This window comes from Ascaphus truei (genome assembly GCF_040206685.1).
Source record: "Ascaphus truei isolate aAscTru1 chromosome 1 unlocalized genomic scaffold, aAscTru1.hap1 SUPER_1_unloc_1, whole genome shotgun sequence".
Taxonomy (NCBI): domain Eukaryota; kingdom Metazoa; phylum Chordata; class Amphibia; order Anura; family Ascaphidae; genus Ascaphus; species Ascaphus truei.
The window spans coordinates 1396-24868 of NW_027453814.1; the positions used below are offsets into that span (position 1 = coordinate 1396).

The 23473-nt window shown below is 56.3% G+C and overlaps 1 protein-coding gene across 1 annotated transcript in view; it reads left to right on the top strand.

Annotated features, from left to right (window-relative positions):
- Nucleotides 1–216: 216 nt before the first annotated feature.
- Nucleotides 217–23473, top strand: part of IDH3B (isocitrate dehydrogenase (NAD(+)) 3 non-catalytic subunit beta) — a gene marked incomplete at its 5' end in the record, with an annotated part of 58131 nt that continues 34874 nt past the window's right edge. Inside the window, 3 exons of the mRNA XM_075580439.1 lie at nucleotides 217–405; nucleotides 1948–2081; nucleotides 5133–5235. Coding sequence (XP_075436554.1) covers nucleotides 217–405; nucleotides 1948–2081; nucleotides 5133–5235 — 426 coding nt within the window. The remainder of the gene's footprint in view (nucleotides 406–1947; nucleotides 2082–5132; nucleotides 5236–23473) is intronic.

Below are 23473 nucleotides of genomic sequence, written 5' to 3' on the forward strand. Positions count from 1 at the left end.
CAGTAATAAGGAGGTATAATAGGAACAGCTCGTACAGTATAGTGAGGTAAAAATATATAACAACATAATGCTGCTTAACACTATGAGAATGAATCCGTAAATAACAAGTGGACAAATAATAAACTCCATCCCCCCACGTGTCCACGTTGTGATTTACTCATTCATTGTTAGTATTGGGTAGTATTATGTGCGGTATAACACTGACACCCCTCGTAGCCGGGAAAGTGGCTGCACAGCCCGCGCGTTTCACTGCCCTGTCCTCCTCCTTGCAGGCGGAAGCTCGATCTCTTTGCCAATGTGGTTCACGTGAACAGCTTGCCCGGGTACAAGACTCGGCACAACAACCTGGACCTGGTGATAATCCGGGAGCAGACCGAGGGGGAGTACAGCTCTCTGGAGCACGAGGTATACAGGGGGGCTGATCCGGGGGGTGGGGGTGACAGACAATCCCAGAAAGGAACGTTGTGATTATTCTGCTCGGTTTATAGCGATCACCTTTTCCTGACTTCAGCGCAGTTATTATCCTGTAAAGATGGGGGGGGGGATTTCTTTAAGGTCGCGCACAGCTGGTGTTAAACACTGACCCAGCAGTGCACCGCGCCAACATCATGTAAAGCCAGACCGCGGGGCTGGAAACGAGGAACAGCGCTGTCCGAGCGCCAAAGGGTCTAAATCTCTAACCGTGAGGGAAGCGCTTCTGACCATGTTCTAGATCTATGTACCACGAGGGGGCGTGGATATGCCGGTGTTCTAGATCTATGTACTGTGACGGGCGTGGATATACCGGTGTTCTGGATCTATGTACCGTGAGGGGGCGTGCATATGCCGGTGTTCTAGATCTATGTACCGTGAGGGGACGTGGATATGCCTGTGTTCTAGATCTCTTGCAGAGAGGGGACGTGGATATGCCGATGTTCTAGATCTCTTGCAGAGAGGGGGCGTGGATATGCCGGTGTTCTAGATCTCTTGCAGAGAGGGGGCGTGGATATGCCGGTGTTCTAGATCTCTTGCAGAGAGGGGGCGTGGATATGCCGGTGTTCTAGATCTCTTGCAGAGAGGGGGCGTGGATATGCCGGTGTTCTAGATCTATGTACCGCGAGCGGGCCTGGGTATGTCGGTGTTCTAGGTCTCTTGCAGAGAGGGGGCGTGGATATGCCGGTGTTCTAGATATCTTGCAGAGAGGGGGCGTGGATATGCCGGGGTTCTAGATCTCTTGCAGAGAGGGGGCGTGGATATGTCGATGTTCTAGATCTATTGCAGAGAGGGGGTGTGGATATGCTGATGTTCTAGATCTCTTGCAGAGAGGGGGCGTGGATATGCCGATGTTCTAGATCTCTTGCAGAGAGGGGGCGTGGATATGCCGATGTTCTAGATCTCTTGCAGAGAGGGGGCGTGGATATGCCGATGTTCTAGATCTATTGCAGAGAGGGGGCGTGGATATGTCGATGTTCTAGATCTCTTGCAGAGAGGGCGCGTGGATATGTCGATGTTCTAGATCTCTTGCAGAGAGGGGGCGTGGATATGTCGATGTTCTAGATCTCTTGCAGAGAGGGGGCGTGGATATGTCGATGTTCTAGATCTCTTGCAGAGTGGGGGACCATTGTTACAAGTGCAGCGATGTACATAGAAGTTTGCAGACTGTCCCTGTGACAAAGAGCTTACAATCTAATTTTGGCACCTGAGGTGCAAGGAGGTTAGGTGACCTCGCCCAGCTGAACCTTGGATTTGAACCAGGCTTACCCACTTCAGGGGGCCCTCTCCTTGATAAAGGCAATCTATTTGCCGAAACGTTGGACCTTTGGTGGCACAATAAACTGCACCTTTAGTAAGACCGTGTGCCTGCTTCCATTCCTTTGTTCAATTACCCACTTCAGAGGCCAGTAAGATGCCCCTTGAGCCCCCCCCATGTCACACAGGGGGTGCTGATGGTGTTCTGTCCCCCTGCAGAGCGCCAGCGGAGTCATCGAGTGCCTGAAAATCATCACCCGCGTCAAGTCCAACCGCATCGCCAAGTTCGCTTTCGACTACGCCACCAAGAAAGGGCGATCCAAGGTCACCGCCGTGCACAAAGCTAACATCATGTGAGCGGGGGGGGGGGGGAGGTGTGGGGCACCGCCGTGCACAAGGCCAACATCATGTGAGCGGGGGGGGGGGGGAGGTGTGGGGGGGGCACCGCCGTGCACAAAGCTAACATCATGTGAGCGGGGGGGGGGGAGGTGTGGGGGGGGCACCGCCGTGCACAAGGCTAACATCATGTGAGCGGGGGGGGGGGGTGTGGGGGGGGCACCGCCGTGCACAAGGCTAACATCATGTGAGCGGGGGGGGGGGAGGTGTGGGGGGGGCACCGCCGTGCACAAGGCTAACATCATGTGAGCGGGGGGGGGGAGGTGTGGGGGGGGGCACCGCCGTGCACAAAGCTAACATCATGTGAGCGGGGGGGGGGAGGTGTGGGGGGGGCACCGCCGTGCACAAGGCTAACATCATGTGAGCGGGGGGGGGGAGGTGTGGGGGGGCACCGCCGTGCACAAGGCTAACATCATGTGAGCGGGGGGGGGGGAGGAGGTGTGGGGGGGGCACCGCCGTGCACAAGGCTAACATCATGTGAGCGGGGGGGGGGAGGTGTGGGGGGGGGGCACCGCCGTGCACAAGGCCAACATCATGTGAGCGGGGGGGGAGGTGTGGGGGGGCACCGCCGTGCACAAAGCTAACATCATGTGAGCGGGGGGGGGGAGGTGTGGGGGGGCACCGCCGTGCACAAAGCTAACATCATGTGAGCGGGGGGGGGAGGTGTGGGGGGGGCACCGCCGTGCACAAGGCTAACATCATGTGAGCGGGGGGGGGAGGTGTGGGGGGGGCACCGCCGTGCACAAAGCTAACATCATGTGAGCGGGGGGGGGGGGGGAGGTGTGGGGGGGCACCGCCGTGCACAAGGCTAACATCATGTGAGCGGGGGGGGGGGGAGGTGTGGGGGGGGCACCGCCGTGCACAAGGCTAACATCATGTGAGCGGGGGGGGGAGGTGTGAGGGGGGGGCACCGCCGTGCACAAGGCCAACATCATGTGAGCGGGGGGGGGAGGTGTGGGGGGGCACCGCCGTGCACAAAGCTAACATCATGTGAGCGGGGGGGGGGGGGAGGTGTGGGGGGGGCACCGCCGTGCACAAGGCCAACATCATGTGAGTGGGGGGGGGAGGTGTGAGGGGGGGGCACCGCCGTGCACAAGGCCAACATCATGTGAGCGGGGGGGGAGGTGTGGGGGGGCACCGCCGTGCACAAAGATAACATCATGTGAGCGGGGGGGGGAGGTGTGGGGGGGCACCGCCGTGCACAAAGCTAACATCATGTGAGCGGGGGGGGGGGGGGGTGTGGGGGGGGGCACCGCCGTGCACAAGGCCAACATCATGTGAGCGGGGGGGAGGTGTGGGGGGGCACCGCCGTGCACAAAGCTAACATCATTTGAGCGGGGGGGGGAGGTGTGGGGGGGGCACCGCCGTGCACAAAGCCAACATCATGTGAGCGAGGGGGGGAGGTGTGGGGGGGGCACCGCCGTGCACAAGGCCAACATCATGTGAGCGGGGGGGGGGAGGTGTGGGGGGGGGCACCGCCGTGCACAAGGCCAACATCATGTGAGCGAGGGGGGGAGGTGTGGGGGGGGCACCGCCGTGCACAAGGCCAACATCATGTGAGTGGGGGGGGGAGGTGTGGGGGGGGCACCGCCGTGCACAAGGCCAACATCATGTGAGTGGGGGGGGGAGGTGTGGGGGGGCACCGCCGTGCACAAGGCCAACATCATGTGAGCGGGGGGGGGGAGGTGTGGGGGGGGCACCGCCGTGCACAAGGCCAACATCATGTGAGCGAGGGGGGGAGGTGTGGTGGGGGCACCGCCGTGCACAAGGCCAACATCATGTGAGCGGGGGGGGGAGGTGTGGGGGGGGGCACCGCCGTGCACAAGGCCAACATCATGTGAGCGAGGGGGGGAGGTGTGGGGGGGGCACCGCCGTGCACAAAGCTAACATCATGTGAGCGAGGGGGGGAGGTGTGGGGGGGGCACCGCCGTGCACAAAGCTAACATCATGTGAGCGGGGGGGGGAGGTGTGGGGGGGCACCGCCGTGCACAAGGCTAACATCATGTGAGCGGGGGGGGGGGGGTGTGGGGGGGGCACCGCCGTGCACAAGGCCAACATCATGTGAGCGAGGGGGGGAGGTGTGGGGGGGGCACCGCCGTGCACAAGGCCAACATCATGTGAGCGGGGGGGGGAGGTGTGGGGGGGGCACCGCCGTGCACAAAGCTAACATCATGTGAGCGGGGGGGGGAGGTGTGGGGGGGGCACCGCCGTGCACAAGGCCAACATCATGTGAGCGGGGGGGGGAGGTGTGGGGGGGGGCACCGCCGTGCACAAGGCCAACATCATGTGAGCGAGGGGGGGAGGTGTGGGGGGGGCACCGCCGTGCACAAGGCCAACATCATGTGAGCGAGGGGGGGAGGTGTGGGGGGGGCGCCGCCGTGCACAAGGCCAACATCATGTGTGCGGGGGGGGGGGGGGATAACACTGCCGCCTCTCCCTTCTCCTGCGGGAAGCTCTGTATATAACACTGCCGCCTCTCCCTTCTCCTGCGGGAAGCTCTGTATATAACACTGCCGCCTCTCCCTTCTCCTGCGGGAAGCTCTGTATATAACACTGCCGCCTCTCCCTTCTCCTGCGGGAAGCTCTGTATATAACACTGACGCCTCTCCCTTCTCCTGCGGGAAGCTCTGTATATAACACTGCCGCCTCTCCCTTCTCCTGCGGGAAGCTCTGTATATAACACTGCCGCCTCTCCCTTCTCCTGCGGGAAGCTCTGTATATAACACTGCCGCCTCTCCCTTCTCCTGCGGGAAGCTCTGTATATAACACTGCCGCCTCTCCCTTCTCCTGCGGGAAGCTCTGTATATAACACTGCCGCCTCTCCCTTCTCCTGCGGGAAGCTCTGTATATAACACTGCCGCCTCTCCCTTCTCCTGCGGGAAGCTCTGTATATAACACTGCCGCCTCTCCCTTCTCCTGCGGGAAGCTCTGTATATAACACTGACGCCTCTCCCTTCTCCTGCGGGAAGCTCTGTATATAACACTGACGCCTCTCCCTTCTCCTGCAGGAAGCTCGGGGACGGCCTGTTCCTGCAGTGCTGCAGGGAGATCTCTGAGCTGTACCCCAAGATCAAGTTTGACACCATGATTATTGATAACTGCTGCATGCAGGTGAGACACATAGGAGCAGGGCTCTGTGTGTGCTATACAGGACAGGGAGAGAGTCACATACGTGCAGGCTCTGTGTATGTGCTATACAGGACAGGGAGAGAGTCACATAGGTGCAGGGCTCTGTGTATGTGCTATACAGGACAGGGAGAGAGTCACATAGGAGCAGGCTCTGTGTATGTGCTATACAGGACAGGGAGAGAGTCACATAGGTGCAGGGCTCTGTGTATGTGCTATACAGGACAGGGAGAGAGTCACATAGGTGCAGGGCTCTGTGTATGTGCTATACAGGACAAGGAGAGAGTCACATAGGTGCAGGTTCTGTATGCGCTATACAGGACAGGGAGAGAGTCACATAGGTGCAGGGTTCTGTATGTGCTATACAGGACAGGGAGAGAGTCACATAGGAGCAGGCTCTGTGTATGTGCTATACAGGACAGGGAGAGAGTCACATAGGTGCAGGGCTCTGTATGTGCTATACAGGACAGGGAGAGAGTCACATAGGTGCAGGGCTCTGTGTATGTGCTATACAGGACAGGGAGAGAGTCACATAGGAGCAGGCTCTGTGTATGTGCTATACAGGACAGGGAGAGAGTCACATAGGTGCAGGGCTCTGTGTATGTGCTAGACAGGACAGGGAGAGAGTCACATAGGAGCAGGCTCTGTGTATGTGCTATACAGGACAGGGAGAGAGTCACATAGGTGCAGGGCTCTGTGTATGTGCTAGACAGGACAGGGAGAGAGTCACATAGGTGCAGGGCTCTGTATGCGCTATGCAGGACAGGGAGAGAGTCACATAGGTGCAGGGCTCTGTGTATGTGCTAGACAGGACAGGGAGAGAGTCACATAGGAGCAGGCTCTGTGTATGTGCTATACAGGACAGGGAGAGAGTCACATAGGTGCAGGGCTCTGTGTATGCGCTATACAGGACAGGGAGAGAGTCACATAGGTGCAGGCTCTGTATGTGCTATACAGGACAGTGAGATAGTCACATAGGGGCAGGGCTCTGTATGTGCTATACAGGACAGGGAGAGAGTCACATAGGTGCAGGGCTCTGTATGTGCTATACAGGACAGTGAGAGAGTCACATAGGAGCAGGCTCTGTGTATGTGCTATACAGGACAGGGAGAGAGTCACATAGGTGCAGGGCTCTGTGTATGCGCTATACAGGACAGTGAGAGTGTCACATAGGTGCAGGGCTCTGTATGCGCTATACAGGACAGGGAGAGAGTCACATAGGAGCAGGCTCTGTGTATGTGCTATACAGGACAGGGAGAGAGTCACATAGGAGCAGGGCTCTGTATGTGCTATACAGGACAGGGAGAGAGTCACATAGGATCAGTCTCTGTGTATGTGCTATACAGGACAGGGAGAGAGTCACATAGGTGCAGGGCTCTGTGTATGCGCTATACAGGACAGGGAGATAGTCACATAGGTGCAGGGCTCTGTATGCGCTATGCAGGACAGGGAGAGAGTCACATAGGTGCAGGGCTCTGTGTATGTGCTATACAGGACAGGGAGAGAGTCACATAGGTGCAGGGCTCTGTGTATGTGCTATACAGGACAGGGAGAGAGTCACATAGGAGCAGGCTCTGTGTATGCGCTATACAGGACAGTGAGAGTGTCACATAGGTGCAGGGCTCTGTATGCGCTATACAGGACAGTGAGATAGTCACATAGGGGCAGGGCTCTGTATGTGCTATACAGGACAGGGAGAGAGTCACATAGGTGCAGGGCTCTGTATGTGCTATACAGGACAGTGAGATAGTCACATAGGTGCAGGGTCTGTATGTGCTATACAGGACAGGGAGAGAGTCACATAGGTGCAGGGCTCTGTGTATGTGCTATACAGGACAGGGAGAGAGTCACATAGGTGCAGGGCTCTGTGTATGTGCTATACAGGACAGGGAGAGAGTCACATAGGTGCAGGGCTCTGTGTATGCGCTATACAGGACAGTGAGAGTGTCACATAGGTGCAGGGCTCTGTATGCGCTATACAGGACAGGGAGAGAGTCACATAGGTGCAGGTTCTGTGTATGTGCTATACAGGACAGGGAGAGAGTCACATAGGAGCAGGGCTCTGTATGTGCTATACAGGACAGGGAGAGAGTCACATAGGATCAGTCTCTGTGTATGTGCTATACAGGACAGGGAGAGAGTCACATAGGTGCAGGGCTCTGTGTATGCGCTATACAGGACAGGGAGATAGTCACATAGGTGCAGGGCTCTGTATGCGCTATGCAGGACAGGGAGAGAGTCACATAGGTGCAGGGCTCTGTGTATGTGCTATACAGGACAGGGAGAGAGTCACATAGGTGCAGGGCTCTGTGTATGTGCTATACAGGACAGGGAGAGAGTCACATAGGAGCAGGCTCTGTGTATGCGCTATACAGGACAGTGAGAGTGTCACATAGGTGCAGGGCTCTGTATGCGCTATACAGGACAGTGAGATAGTCACATAGGGGCAGGGCTCTGTATGTGCTATACAGGACAGGGAGAGAGTCACATAGGTGCAGGGCTCTGTATGTGCTATACAGGACAGTGAGATAGTCACATAGGTGCAGGGTCTGTATGTGCTATACAGGACAGGGAGAGAGTCACATAGGTGCAGGGCTCTGTGTATGTGCTATACAGGACAGGGAGAGAGTCACATAGGTGCAGGGCTCTGTGTATGTGCTATACAGGACAGGGAGAGAGTCACATAGGAGCAGGGCTCTGTATGTGCTATACAGGACAGGGAGAGAGTCACATAGGAGCAGGCTCTGTGTATGTGCTATACAGGACAGGGAGAGAGTCACATAGGTGCAGGGCTCTGTATGTGCTATACAGGACAGGGAGAGAGTCACATAGGAGCAGGCTCTGTGTATGTGCTATACAGGACAGGGAGAGAGTCACATAGGTGCAGGGCTCTGTGTATGCGCTATACAGGACAGGGAGAGAGTCACATAGGTGCAGGGCTCCGTGTATGTGCTATACAGGACAAGCAGAGAGTCACATAGGTGCAGGGCTCTGTGTATGCGCTATACAGGACAGTGAGAGTGTCACAGGTGCAGGGCTCTGTGTATGCGCTATACAGGACAGTGAGAGTGTCACATAGGTGCAGGGCTCTATGCGCTATACAGGACAGTGAGAGAGTCACATAGGTGCAGGGCTCTGTATACGCTATACAGGACAGGAAGACAGTCACATAGGTGCATGGCTCTGTATGTGCTATACAGGACAGGGAGAGAGTCACATAGGTGCAGGGCTCTGTATGCGCTATACAGGTCAGGGAGAGAGTCACATAGGAGCAGGCTCTGTGTATGCGCTATACAGGACAGTGAGAGTGTCACATAGGTGCAGGGCTCTGTATGCGCTATACAGGACAGGGAGAGTCACATAGGTGCAGGGCTCTGTGTATGTGCTATACAGGACAGGGAGAGAGTCACATAGGTGCAGGGCTCTGTATGTGCTATACAGGACAGGGAGAGACACATAGGTGCAGGGCTCTGTATGTGCTATACAGGACAGGGAGAGAGTCACATAGGTGCAGGGCTCTGTGTGCGCTATACAGGACAGGGAGAGAGTCACATAGGTGCAGGGCTCTGTATGTGCTATACAGGACAGGGAGAGAGTCACATAGGTGCAGGGCTCTGTATGCGCTATACAGGACAGTGAGAGTGTCACATAGGTGCAGGGCTCTGTATGCGCTATACATGACAGGGAGAGAGTCACATAGGAGCAGGGCTCTGTGTATGCGCTATACAGGACAGGGAGAGAGTCACATAGGTGCAGGGCTCTGTGTATGCGCTATACAGGACAGGGAGAGAGTCACATAGGTGCAGGGCTCTGTATGTGCTATACAGGACAGGGAGAGAGTCACATAGGTGCAGGGTCTGTATGTGCTATACAGGACAGGGAGAGAGTCACATAGGTGCAGGGCTCTGTGTATGCGCTATACAGGACGGAGAGAGTCACATAGGTGCAGGGCTCTGTGTATGTGCTATACAGGACAGGGAGAGAGTCACATAGGTGCAGGGTCTGTATGTGCTATACAGGACAGGGAGAGAGTCACATAGGTGCAGGGCTCTGTATGTGCTATACAGGACAGGGAGAGAGTCACATAGGAGCAGGCTCTGTGTATGTGCTATACAGGACAGGGAGAGAGTCACATAGGAGCAGGGTCTGTATGTGCTATACAGGACAGGGAGAGAGTCAAATTGGAGCAGGCTCTGTATGCGCTATAGAGGACAGGGAGAGAGTCACATAGGAGCAGGCTCTGTGTGCGCTATACAGGACAGTGAGAGAGTCACATAGGTGCAGGGCTCTGTGTATACGCTATACAGGACAGTGAGAAAGTCACATAGGAGCAGGCTCTGTATGTGCTATACAGAACAGTGAGAGAGTCACATAGGTGCAGGGCTCTGTATGTGCTATACAGGACAGGGAGAGAGTCACATAGGAGCAGGCTCTGTGTATGTGCTATACAGGACAGGGAGAGAGTCACATAGGAGCAGGGTCTGTATGTGCTATACAGGACAGGGAGAGAGTCAAATTGGAGCAGGCTCTGTGTGCGCTATACAGGACAGTGAGATGGTCACATAGGAGCAGGCTCTGTGTGCGCTATACAGGACAGTGAGAGAGTCACATAGGTGCAGGGCTCTGTGTATACGCTATACAGGACAGTGAGAAAGTCACATAGGAGCAGGCTCTGTATGTGCTATACAGAACAGTGAGAGAGTCACATAGGTGCAGGCTCTGTATGTGCTATACAGGACAGGGAGAGAGTCACATAGGTGCAGGGCTCTGTGTATACGCTATACAGGACAGTGAGAAAGTCACATAGGAGCAGGCTCTGTATGTGCTATACAGGACAGGGAGAGAGTCACATAGGTGCAGGCTCTGTGTATGCGCTATACAGGACAGGGAGAGAGTCACATAGGAGCAGGCTCTGTGTGCGCTATACAGGACAGTGAGAGAGTCACATAGGTGCAGGGCTCTGTGTATACGCTATACAGGACAGTGAGAAAGTCACATAGGAGCAGGCTCTGTATGTGCTATACAGGACAGGGAGAGAGTCACATAGGTGCAGGCTCTGTGTGCGCTATACAGGACAGGGAGAGAGTCACATAGGAGCAGGCTCTGTGTATGCGCTATACAGGACAGGGAGAGAGTCACATAGGTGCAGGGCTCTGTATGTGCTATACAGGACAGGGAGAGAGTCACATAGGAGCAGGCTCTGTATGCGCTATACAGGACAGTGAGAAAGTCACATAGGAGCAGGGCTCTGTGTATGCGCTATACAGGACAGGGAGAGAGTCACATAGGAGCAGGGCTCTGTATGTGCTATACAGGACAGGGAGAGAGTCACATAGGAGCAGGCTCTGTATGTGCTATACAGGACAGGGAGAGAGTCACATAGGTGCAGGGCTCCGTGTATGTGCTATACAGGACAAGCAGAGAGTCACATAGGTGCAGGGCTCTGTGTATGCGCTATACAGGACAGTGAGAGTGTCACATAGGTGCAGGGCTCTGTGTATGCGGTATACAGGACAGTGAGAGTGTCACATAGGTGCAGGGCTCTATGCGCTATACAGGACAGTGAGAGAGTCACATAGGTGCAGGGCTCTGTATGCGCTATACAGGACAGGAAGAGAGTCACATAGGTGCAGGGCTCTGTGTATGTGCTAGACAGGACAGGGAGAGAGTCACATAGGAGCAGGCTCTGTGTATGTGCTATACAGGACAGGGAGAGAGTCACATAGGAGCAGGCTCTGTGTATGCGCTATACAGGACAGGGAGAGAGTCACATAGGTGCAGGGCTCTGTATGTGCTATACAGGACAGGGAGAGAGTCACATAGGAGCAGGCTCTGTATGCGCTATACAGGACAGTGAGAAAGTCACATAGGAGCAGGGCTCTGTGTATGCGCTATACAGGACAGGGAGAGAGTCACATAGGAGCAGGGCTCTGTATGTGCTATACAGGACAGGGAGAGAGTCACATAGGAGCAGGCTCTGTATGTGCTATACAGGACAGGGAGAGAGTCACATAGGTGCAGGGCTCCGTGTATGTGCTATAGAGGACAAGCAGAGAGTCACATAGGTGCAGGGCTCTGTGTATGCGCTATACAGGACAGTGAGAGTGTCACATAGGTGCAGGGCTCTGTGTATGCGCTATACAGGACAGTGAGAGTGTCACATAGGTGCAGGGCTCTATGCTCTATACAGGACAGTGAGAGAGTCACATAGGTGCAGGGCTCTGTATGCGCTATACAGGACAGGGAGAGAGTCACATAGGTGCAGGGCTCTGTGTATGTGCTAGACAGGACAGGGAGAGAGTCACATAGGAGCAGGCTCTGTGTATGTGCTATACAGGACAGGGAGAGAGTCACATAGGTGCAGGGCTCTGTATGCGCTATGCAGGACAGGGAGAGAGTCACATAGGTGCAGGGCTCTGTGTATGTGCTAGACAGGACAGGGAGAGAGTCACATAGGAGCAGGCTCTGTGTATGTGCTATACAGGACAGGGAGAGAGTCACATAGGTGCAGGGCTCTGTGTATGCGCTATACAGGACAGGGAGAGAGTCACATAGGTGCAGGCTCTGTATGTGCTATACAGGACAGTGAGATAGTCACATAGGGGCAGGGCTCTGTATGTGCTATACAGGACAGGGAGAGAGTCACATAGGTGCAGGGCTCTGTATGTGCTATACAGGACAGTGAGAGAGTCACATAGGTGCAGGGCTCTGTGTATGTGCTATACAGGACAGGGAGAGAGTCACATAGGTGCAGGGCTCTGTGTATGCGCTATACAGGACAGTGAGAGTGTCACATAGGTGCAGGGCTCTGTATGCGCTATACAGGACAGGGAGAGAGTCACATAGGAGCAGGCTCTGTGTATGTGCTATACAGGACAGGGAGAGAGTCACATAGGAGCAGGGCTCTGTATGTGCTATACAGGACAGGGAGAGAGTCACATAGGATCAGTCTCTGTGTATGTGCTATACAGGACAGGGAGAGAGTCACATAGGTGCAGGGCTCTGTGTATGTGCTATACAGGACAGGGAGAGAGTCACATAGGTGCAGGGCTCTGTGTATGCGCTATACAGGACAGGAAGATAGTCACATAGGTGCAGGGCTCTGTTTGCGCTATGCAGGACAGGGAGAGAGTCACATAGGTGCAGGGCTCTGTGTATGTGCTATACAGGACAGGGAGAGAGTCACATAGGTGCAGGGCTCTGTGTATGTGCTATACAGGACAGGGAGAGAGTCACATAGGTGCAGGGCTCTGTGTATGCGCTATACAGGACAGTGAGAGTGTCACATAGGTGCAGGGCTCTGTATGCGCTATACAGGACAGTGAGAGAGTCATATAGGTGCAGGGCTCTGTATGTGCTATACAGGACAGGGAGAGAGTCACATAGGTGCAGGGCTCTGTATGCGCTATACAGGTCAGGGAGAGAGTCACATAGGAGCAGGCTCTGTGTATGCGCTATACAGGACAGTGAGACAGTCCCTCTCTCTGTGTCTCCCCGCACCGCTCTTACAGCAGAGAGATCAGAGAGAAGCAGTCCCTCTCTCTGTGTATCCCCGCACAGCTCTTACAGCAGAGAGATCAGAGAGAAGCGCTCCCTCTCTCTGTGTCTCCCCACACAGCTCTTACAGCAGAGAGAGCAGAGAGAAGCTGTCCCTCTCTCTCTGTCTCCCCGCACAGCTCTTACAGCAGAGAGATCAGAGAGAAGCGGTCCCTCTCTCTGTGTCTCCCGCACAGCTCTAACTGCAGAGAGATCAGAGAGAAGCGGTGCCTCTCTCTGTGTCTCCCGCACAGCTCTTACAGCAGAGAGAAGCTGCCCCTCTCTCTGTCTCCCCGCACAGCTCTTACAGCAGAGAGATCAGAGAGAAGCGGTCCCTCTCTCTGTGTCTCCCGCACAGCTCTTACAGCAGAGAGATCAGAGAGAAGCGGTCCCTCTCTCTGTGTCTCCCTGCACAGCTCTTACAGCAGAGAGATGAGAGAGAAGCGCTCCCTCTCTCTGTGTCTCCCCACACAGCTCTTACAGCAGAGAGAGCAGAGAGAAGCTGTCCCTCTCTCTCTGTCTCCCCGCACAGCTCTTACAGCAGAGAGATCAGAGAGAAGCGGTCCCTCTCTCTGTGTCTCCCGCACAGCTCTAACTGCAGAGTGATCAGAGAGAAGCGGTGCCTCTCTCTGTGTCTCCCGCACAGCTCTTACAGCAGAGAGAAGCGGCCCCTCTCTCTGTCTCCCCGCACAGCTCTTACAGCAGAGAGATCAGAGAGAAGCGGTCCCTCTCTCTGTGTCTCCCGCACAGCTCTTACAGCAGAGAGATCAGAGAGAAGCGGTCCCTCTCTCTGTGTCTCCCTGCACAGCTCTTACAGCAGAGAGATCAGAGAGAAGCGGTCCCTCTCTCTCTGTCTCCCCGCACAGCTCTTACAGCAGAGAGATCAGAGAGAAGCGGTCCCTCTCTCTGTGTCTCCGCACAGCTCTTACAGCAGAGAGAAGGGGCCCCTCTCTCTGTCTCCCCGCACAGCTCTTACAGCAGAGAGATCAGAGAGAAGCGGTCCCTCTCTCTGTGTCTCCCCGTAGAGCTCTTACAGCAGAGAGATCAGAGAGAAGCGGTCCCTCTCTGTGTCTCCCCGCACAGCTCTTACAGCAGAGAGATCAGAGAGAAGCGGCCCCTCTCTCTGTGTCTCCCCACACAGCTCTTACAGCAGAGAGAGCAGAGAGAGCAGAGAGAAGCGGTCCCTCTCTCTGTGTCTCCCCGCACCGCTCTTACAGCAGAGAGATCAGAGAGAAGCGGCCCCTCTCTCTGTCTCCCCGCACAGCTCTTACAGCAGAGAGATCAGAGAGAAGCAGCCCCTCTCTCTGTGTCTCCCCACACAGCTCTTATAGCAGAGAGAAGCGGACCCTCTCTCTCTGTCCCCCCGCACAGCTCTTACAGCAGAGAGATCAGAGAGAAGCGGCCCCTCTCTCTGTGTCTCCCCGCACAGCTCTTACAGCAGAGAGATCAGAGAGAAGCGGTCCCTCTCTGTGTCTCCCCGCACAGCTCTTACAGCAGAGAGATCAGAGAGAAGCGGCCCCTCTCTCTGTGTCTCCCCGCACAGCTCTTACAGCAGAGAGATCAGAGAGAAGCGGCCCCTCTCCCTGTGTCTCCCCGCACAGCTCTTACAGCAGAGAGATCAGAGAGAAGCGGTCCCTCTCTCTGTGTCTCCCTGCACAGCTCTTACAGCAGAGAGATCAGAGAGAAGCGGCCCCTCTCTCTGTCTCCCCGCACAGCTCTTACAGCAGAGAGAGCAGAGAGAAGCGGTCCCTCTCTCTGTGTCTCCCCGCACAGCTCTTACAGCAGAGAGATTAGAGAGAAGCGGCCCCTCTCTGTGTCTCCCCGCACAGCTCTTACAGCAGAGAGATCAGAGAGAAGCAGCCCCTCTCTCTGTGTCTCCCCACACAGCTCTTATAGCAGAGAGAAGCGGACCCTCTCTCTCTGTCCCCCCGCACAGCTCTTACAGCAGAGAGATCAGAGAGAAGCGGCCCCTCTCTCTGTGTCTCCCCGCACAGCTCTTACAGCAGAGAGATCAGAGAGAAGCGGTCCCTCTCTGTGTCTCCCCGCACAGCTCTTACAGCAGAGAGATCAGAGAGAAGCGGTCCCTCTCTCTGTGTCTCCCCGCACAGCTCTTACAGCAGAGAGATCAGACAGAAGCGGTCTCTCTGTGTCTCCCCGCACAGCTCTTACAGCAGAGAGATCAGAGAGAAGCGGCCCCTCTCTCTGTGTCTCCCCGCACAGCTCTTACAGCAGAGAGATCAGAGAGAAGCGGTCCCTCTCTGTGTCTCCCCGCACAGCTCTTACAGCAGAGAGATCAGAGAGAAGCGGCCCCTCTCTCTGTGTCTCCCCGCACAGCTCTTACAGCAGAGAGATCAGAGAGAAGCGGTCCCTCTCTGTGTCTCCCCGCACAGCTCTTACAGCAGAGAGATCAGAGAGAAGCGGTCCCTCTCTCTGTGTCTCCCCGCACAGCTCTTACAGCAGAGAGATCAGAGAGAAGCGGTCCCTCTCTGTGTCTCCCCGCACAGCTCTTACAGCAGAGAGATCAGAGAGAAGCGGCCCCTCTCTCTGTGTCTCCCCGCACAGCTCTTACAGCAGAAAGATCAGAGAGAAGCGGTCCCTCTCTCTGTCTCCCCGCACAGCTCTTACAGCAGAGAGAAGCGGCCCCTCTCTCTGTCTCCCCGCACAGCTCTTACAGCAGAGAGATTAGAGAGAAGCGGCCCCTCTCTGTGTCTCCCCGCACAGCTCTTACAGCAGAGAGAAGCGGCCCCTCTCTCTCTCTGTCTCCCCACATAGCTCTTACAGCAGAGAGATCAGAGAGAAGCGGCCCCTCTCTCTGTGTCTCCCCGCACAGCTCTTACAGCAGAGAGATCAGAGAGAAGCGGCCCCTCTCTCTGTGTGTCTCCCCGCACAGCTCTTACAGCAGAAAGATCAGAGAGAAGCGGCCCCTCTCTCTGTGTCTCCCCGCACAGCTCTTACAGCAGAGAGATCAGAGAGAAGCAGCCCCTCTCTCTGTGTCTCCCCACACAGCTCTTATAGCAGAGAGAAGCGGTCCCTCTCTCTCTGTCTCCCCGCACAGCTCTTACAGCAGAGAGATCAGAGAGAAGCGGTCCCTCTCTCTGTCTCTCCGCACAGCTCTTACAGCAGAGAGATCAGAGAGAAGCGGTCCCTCTCTCTGTGTCTCCCCGCACAGCTCTTACAGCAGAGAGATCAGAGAGAAGCGGTCCCTCTCTCTGTGTCTCCCCGCACAGCTCTTACAGCAGAGAGATCAGAGAGAAGCGGTCCCTCTCTCTGTCTCTCCGCACAGCTCTTACAGCAGAGAGATTAGAGAGAAGCGGCCCCTCTCTGTGTCTCCCCGCACAGCTCTTACAGCAGAGAGATCAGAGAGAAGCAGCCCCTCTCTCTGTGTCTCCCCACACAGCTCTTATAGCAGAGAGAAGCGGACCCTCTCTCTCTGTCCCCCCGCACAGCTCTTACAGCAGAGAGATCAGAGAGAAGCGGCCCCTCTCTCTGTGTGTCTCCCCGCACAGCTCTTACAGCAGAAAGATCAGAGAGAAGTGGCCCCTCTCTCTCTGTCTCCCCGCACAGCTCTTACAGCAGAGAGATCAGAGAGAAGCAGCCCCTCTCTCTGTGTCTCCCCACACAGCTCTTATAGCAGAGAGAAGCGGTCCCTCTCTCTCTGTCTCCCCGCACAGCTCTTACAGCAGAGAGATCAGAGAGAAGCGGTCCCTCTCTCTGTCTCTCCGCACAGCTCTTACAGCAGAGAGATCAGAGAGAAGCGGTCCCTCTCTCTGTGTCTCCCCGCACAGCTCTTACAGCAGAGAGATCAGAGAGAAGCGGTCCCTCTCTCTGTGTCTCCCCGCACAGCTCTTACAGCAGAGAGATCAGAGAGAAGCGGTCCCTCTCTCTGTCTCTCCGCACAGCTCTTACAGCAGAGAGATTAGAGAGAAGCGGCCCCTCTCTGTGTCTCCCCGCACAGCTCTTACAGCAGAGAGATCAGAGAGAAGCAGCCCCTCTCTCTGTGTCTCCCCACACAGCTCTTATAGCAGAGAGAAGCGGACCCTCTCTCTCTGTCCCCCCGCACAGCTCTTACAGCAGAGAGATCAGAGAGAAGCGGCCCCTCTCTCTGTGTCTCCCCGCACAGCTCTTACAGCAGAGAGATCAGAGAGAAGCGGTCCCTCTCTGTGTCTCCCCGCACAGCTCTTACAGCAGAGAGATCAGAGAGAAGCGGTCCCTCTCTCTGTGTCTCCCCGCACAGCTCTTACAGCAGAGAGATCAGACAGAAGCGGTCTCTCTGTGTCTCCCCGCACAGCTCTTACAGCAGAGAGAGCAGAGAGAAGCGGTCCCTCTCCCTGTGTCTCCCCGCACAGCTCTTACAGCAGAGAGATCAGGGAGAAGCAGTCCCTCTCTCTGTGTCTCCCTGCACAGCTCTTACAGCAGAGAGATCAGAGAGAAGCGGCCCCTCTCTCTGTGTCTCCCCGCACAGCTCTTACAGCAGAGAGATCAGAGAGAAGCGGTCCCTCTCTGTGTCTCCCCGCACAGCTCTTACAGCAGAGAGATCAGAGAGAAGCGGTCCCTCTCTCTGTGTCTCCCCGCACAGCTCTTACAGCAGAGAGATCAGAGAGAAGCGGTCCCTCTCTGTGTCTCCCCACACAGCTCTTACAGCAGAGAGATCAGAGAGAAGCGGTCCCTCTCTGTGTCTCCCCGCACAGCTCTTACAGCAGAGAGAAGCGGCCCCTCTCTCTGTCTCCCCGCACAGCTCTTACAGCAGAGAGATTAGAGAGAAGCGGCCCCTCTCTGTGTCTCCCCGCACAGCTCTTACAGCAGAGAGAAGCGGCCCCTCTCTCTCTCTGTCTCCCCACATAGCTCTTACAGCAGAGAGATCAGAGAGAAGCGGCCCCTCTCTCTGTGTCTCCCCGCACAGCTCTTACAGCAGAGAGATCAGAGAGAAGCGGCCCCTCTCTCTGTCTCCCCGCACAGCTCTTACAGCAGAGAGATCAGAGAGAAGCAGCCCCTCTCTCTGTGTCTCCCCACACAGCTCTTATAGCAGAGAGAAGCGGTCCCTCTCTCTCTGTCTCCCCGCACAGCTCTTACAGCAGAGAGATCAGAGAGAAGCGGTCCCTCTCTCTGTCTCTCCGCACAGCTCTTACAGCAGAGAGATCAGAGAGAAGCGGTCCCTCTCTCTGTGTCTCCGCGCACAGCTCTTACAGCAGAGAGATCAGAGAGAAGCTGTCCCTCTCCCTGTGTCTCCCCGCACAGCTCTTACAGCAGAGAGATCAGAGAGAAGCGGCCCCTCTCTCTGTGTCTCCCCGCACAGCTCTTACAGCAGAGAGATCAGAGAGAAGCGGTCCCTCTCTCTGTCTCTCCGCACCGCTCTTACAGCAGAGAGAGCAGAGAGAAGCGGTCCCTCTCTCTGTGTCTCCCCACACAGCTCTTACAGCAGAGAGATCAGAGAGAAGCGGCCCCTCTCTCTGTGTCTCCCCGCACAGCTCTTACAGCAGAGAGATCAGAGAGAAGCGGTCCCTCTCTCTGTCTCTCCGCACCGCTCTTACAGCAGAGAGAGCAGAGAGAAGCGGTCCCTCTCTCTGTGTCTCCCCACACAGCTCTTACAGCAGAGAGATCAGAGAGAAGCGGCCCCTCTCTCTGTGTCTCCCCACACAGCTCTTACAGCAGAGAGATCAGAGAGAAGCGGTCCCTCTCTGTGCCTCCCCGCACAGCTCTTACAGCAGAGAGAGCAGAGAGAAGCGGTCCCTCTCTCTGTGTCTCCCCACACAGCTCTTACAGCAGAGAGATCAGAGAGAAGCGGCCCCTCTCTCTGTGTCTCCCTGCACAGCTCTTACAGCAGAGAGATCAGAGAGAAGCGGCCCCTCTCTCTGTGTCTCCCCACACAGCTCTTACAGCAGAGAGATCAGAGAGAAGTGACCCCTCTCTCTGTGTCTCCCCGCACAGCTCTTACAGCAGAGAGAGCAGAGAGAAGCGGTCCCTCTCCCTGTGTCTCCCCGCACAGCTCTTACAGCAGAGAGATCAGAGAGAAGCGGTCCCTCTCTCTGTGTCTCCCCACACAGCTCTTACAGCAGAGAGATCAGAGAGAAGCGGCCCCTCTCTCTGTGTCTCCCGCACAGCTCTTACAGCAGAGAGATCAGAGAGAAGCGGCCCCTCTCTCTGTGTCTCCCGCACAGCTCTTACAGCAGAGAGATCAGAGAGAAGCGGTCCCTCTCTCTGTGTCTCCCCGCACAGCTCTTACAGCAGAGAGAGCAGAGAGAAGCGGTCCCTCTCTCTGTGTCTCCCGCACAGCTCTTACAGCAGAGAGATCAGAGAGAAGCGGCCCCTCTCTCTGTCTCCCCACACAGCTCTTACAGCAGAGAGATCAGAGGGAAGCGGTCCCTCTCTCTGTGTCTCCCCGCACAGCTCTTACAGCAGAGAGATCAGAGAGAAGCGGTCCCTCTCTCTGTGTCTCCCCGCACCGCTCTTACAGCAGAGAGATCAGAGAGAAGCGGTCCCTCCCTCTGTGTCTCCCCGCACAGCTCTTACAGCAGAGAGATCAGAGAGAAGCGGCACACTCTCTGTGTCTCCCCACACAGCTCTTACAGCAGAGAGATCAGAGAGAAGCGGCCCCTCTCTCTGTGTCTCCCTGCACAGCTCTTACAGCAGAGAGATCAGAGAGAAGCGGCCCCTCTCTCTGTCTCCCCACACAGCTCTTACAGCAGAGATCAGAGAGAAGCGGTCCCTCTCTCTCTGTGTCTCCCGCACAGCTCTTACAGCAGAGAGATCAGAGAGAAGTGGCCCCTCTCCCTGTGTCTCCCCGCACAGCTCTTACAGCAGAGAGATCAGAGAGAAGCGGTCCCTCTCTCTGTGTCTCCCCGCACAGCTGTTACAGCAGAGAGATCAGAGAGAAGCGGCCCCTCTCCCTGTGTCTCCCCGCACAGCTCTTACAGCAGAGAGATCAGAGAGAAGCGGCCCCTCTCTCTGTGTCTCCCCACACAGCTCTTACAGCAGAGAGATCAGAGAGAAGCGGCCCCTCTCCCTGTGTCTCCCCGCACCGCTCTTACAGCAGAGAGATCAGAGAGAAGCGGCCCCTCTCTGTGTGTCTCCCCGCACAGCTCTTACAGCAGAGAGATCAGAGAGAAGCGGTCCCTCTCTCTGTCTCCCCGCACAGCTCTTACAGCAGAGAGATCAGAGAGAAGCGGCCCCTCTCTCTGTGTGTCTCCCCGCACAGCTCTTACAGCAGAGAGATCAGAGAGAAGCAGTCCCTCTCCCTGTGTCTCCCCGCACAGCTCTTACAGCAGAGAGATCAGAGAGAAGCGGCCCCTCTCTCTGTGTCTCCCCACACAGCTCTTACAGCAGAGAGATCAGAGAGAAGCAGTCCCTCTCTGTGTCTCCCCACACAGCTCTTACAGCAGAGAGATCAGGGAGAAGCGGTCCCTCTCTCTGTGTCTCTGTGTCTCCCCGCACAGCTCTTACAGCAGAGAGATCAGAGAGAAGCGGCCCCTCTCCCTGTGTCTCCCCGCACAGCTCTTACAGCAGAGAGATCAGAGAGAAGCGGCCCCTCTCTCTGTGTCTCCCCACACAGCTCTTACAGCAGAGAGATCAGAGAGAAGCGGTCCCTCTCTGTGTGTCTCCCCGCACAGCTCTTACAGCAGAGAGATCAGAGAGAAGCGGTCCCTCTCTCTGTCTCTCCGCACAGCTCTTACAGCAGAGAGATCAGAGAGAAGCGGTCCCTCTCTCTGTATCTCCCCGCACAGCTCTTACAGCAGAGAGATCAGAGAGAAGCGGCCCCTCTCTCTGTGTGTCTCCCCGCACAGCTCTTACAGCAGAGAGATCAGAGAGAAGCAGTCCCTCTCCCTGTGTCTCCCCGCACAGCTCTTACAGCAGAGAGATCAGAGAGAAGCGGCCCCTCTCTCTGTGTCTCCCCACACAGCTCTTACAGCAGAGAGATCAGAGAGAAGCGGTCCCTCTCTGTGTCTCCCCACACAGCTCTTACTGCAGAGAGATCAGGGAGAAGCGGTCCCTCTCTCTGTGTCTCTGTGTCTCCCCGCACAGCTCTTACAGCAGAGAGATCAGAGAGAAGCGGCCCCTCTCCCTGTGTCTCCCCGCACAGCTCTTACAGCAGAGAGATCAGAGAGAAGCGGTCCCTCTCTCTGTGTCTCCCCGCACAGCTCTTACAGCAGAGAGATCAGAGAGAAGCGGCCCCTCTCTGTGTCTCCCCGCACACCTCTTACAGCAGAGAGATCAGAGAGAAGCGGCCCCTCTCTCTGTGTCTCCCCGCACACCTCTTACAGCAGAGAGAGCAGAGAGAAGCGGCCCCTCTCCCTGTGTCTCCCCGCACAGCTCTTACAGCAGAGAGATCAGAGAGAAGCGGTCCCTCTCTCTGTGTCTCCCCGCACCGCTCTTACAGCAGAGAGATCAGAGAGAAGCGGCCCCTCTCTGTGTATCTCCCCGCACGGCTCTTACAGCAGAGAGATCAGAGAGAAGCGGCCCCTCTCTCTGTGTCTCCCCGCACAGCTCTTACAGCAGAGAGATCAGAGAGAAGAGGCCCCTCTCTCTGTCTCCCCGCACAGCTCTTACAGCAGAGAGATCAGAGAGAAGCAGCCCCTCTCTCTGTGTCTCCCCACACAGCTCTTATAGCAGAGAGAAGCGGTCCCTCTCTCTCTGTCTCCCCGCACAGCTCTTACAGCAGAGAGATCAGAGAGAAGCGGTCCCTCTCTCTGTCTCTCCGCACAGCTCTTACAGCAGAGAGATCAGAGAGAAGCGGTCCCTCTCTCTGTGTCTCCCCGCACAGCTCTTACAGCAGAGAGATCAGAGAGAAGCGGTCCCTCTCTCTGTGTCTCCCCGCACAGCTCTTACAGCAGAGAGATCAGAGAGAAGCGGTCCCTCTCTCTGTCTCTCCGCACAGCTCTTACAGCAGAGAGATTAGAGAGAAGCGGCCCCTCTCTGTGTCTCCCCGCACAGCTCTTACAGCAGAGAGATCAGAGAGAAGCAGCCCCTCTCTCTGTGTCTCCCCACACAGCTCTTATAGCAGAGAGAAGCGGACCCTCTCTCTCTGTCCCCCCGCACAGCTCTTACAGCAGAGAGATCAGAGAGAAGCGGCCCCTCTCTCTGTGTCTCCCCGCACAGCTCTTACAGCAGAGAGATCAGAGAGAAGCGGCCCCTCTCTGTGTCTCCCCGCACAGCTCTTACAGCAGAGAGATCAGAGAGAAGCGGTCCCTCTCTCTGTGTCTCCCCGCACAGCTCTTACAGCAGAGAGATCAGACAGAAGCGGTCTCTCTGTGTCTCCCCGCACAGCTCTTACAGCAGAGAGAGCAGAGAGAAGCGGTCCCTCTCCCTGTGTCTCCCCGCACAGCTCTTACAGCAGAGAGATCAGGGAGAAGCAGTCCCTCTCTCTGTGTCTCCCTGCACAGCTCTTACAGCAGAGAGATCAGAGAGAAGCGGCCCCTCTCTCTGTGTCTCCCCGCACAGCTCTTACAGCAGAGAGATCAGAGAGAAGCGGTCCCTCTCTGTGTCTCCCCGCACAGCTCTTACAGCAGAGAGATCAGAGAGAAGCGGTCCCTCTCTCTGTGTCTCCCCGCACAGCTCTTACAGCAGAGAGATCAGAGAGAAGCGGTCCCTCTCTGTGTCTCCCCGCACAGCTCTTACAGCAGAGAGATCAGAGAGAAGCGGCCCCTCTCTCTGTGTCTCCCCGCACAGCTCTTACAGCAGAAAGATCAGAGAGAAGCGGTCCCTCTCTCTGTCTCCCCGCACAGCTCTTACAGCAGAGAGAAGCGGCCCCTCTCTCTGTCTCCCCGCACAGCTCTTACAGCAGAGAGATTAGAGAAAAGCGGCCCCTCTCTGTGTCTCCCCGCACAGCTCTTACAGCAGAGAGAAGCGGCCCCTCTCTCTCTCTGTCTCCCCACATAGCTCTTACAGCAGAGAGATCAGAGAGAAGCGGCCCCTCTCTCTGTGTCTCCCCGCACAGCTCTTACAGCAGAGAGATCAGAGAGAAGCGGCCCCTCTCTCTGTCTCCCCGCACAGCTCTTACAGCAGAGAGATCAGAGAGAAGCAGCCCCTCTCTCTGTGTCTCCCCACACAGCTCTTATAGCAGAGAGAAGCGGTCCCTCTCTCTCTGTCTCCCCGCACAGCTCTTACAGCAGAGAGATCAGAGAGAAGCGGTCCCTCTCTCTGTCTCTCCGCACAGCTCTTACAGCAGAGAGATCAGAGAGAAGCGGTCCCTCTCTCTGTGTCTCCCCGCACAGCTCTTACAGCAGAGAGATCAGAGAGAAGCTGTCCCTCTCCCTGTGTCTCCCCGCACAGCTCTTACAGCAGAGAGATCAGAGAGAAGCGGCCCCTCTCTCTGTGTCTCCCCGCACAGCTCTTACAGCAGAGAGATCAGAGAGAAGCGGTCCCTCTCTCTGTCTCTCCGCACCGCTCTTACAGCAGAGAGAGCAGAGAGAAGCGGTCCCTCTCTCTGTCTCTCCGCACCGCTCTTACAGCAGAGAGAGCAGAGAGAAGCGGTCCCTCTCTCTGTGTCTCCCCACACAGCTCTTACAGCAGAGAGATCAGAGAGAAGCGGCCCCTCTCTCTGTGTCTCCGCACAGCTCTTACAGCAGAGAGATCAGAGAGAAGCGGTCCCTCTCTGTGCCTCCCCGCACAGCTCTTACAGCAGAGAGAGCAGAGAGAAGCGGTCCCTCTCTCTGTATCTCCCCGCACAGCTCTTACAGCAGAGAGATCAGAGAGA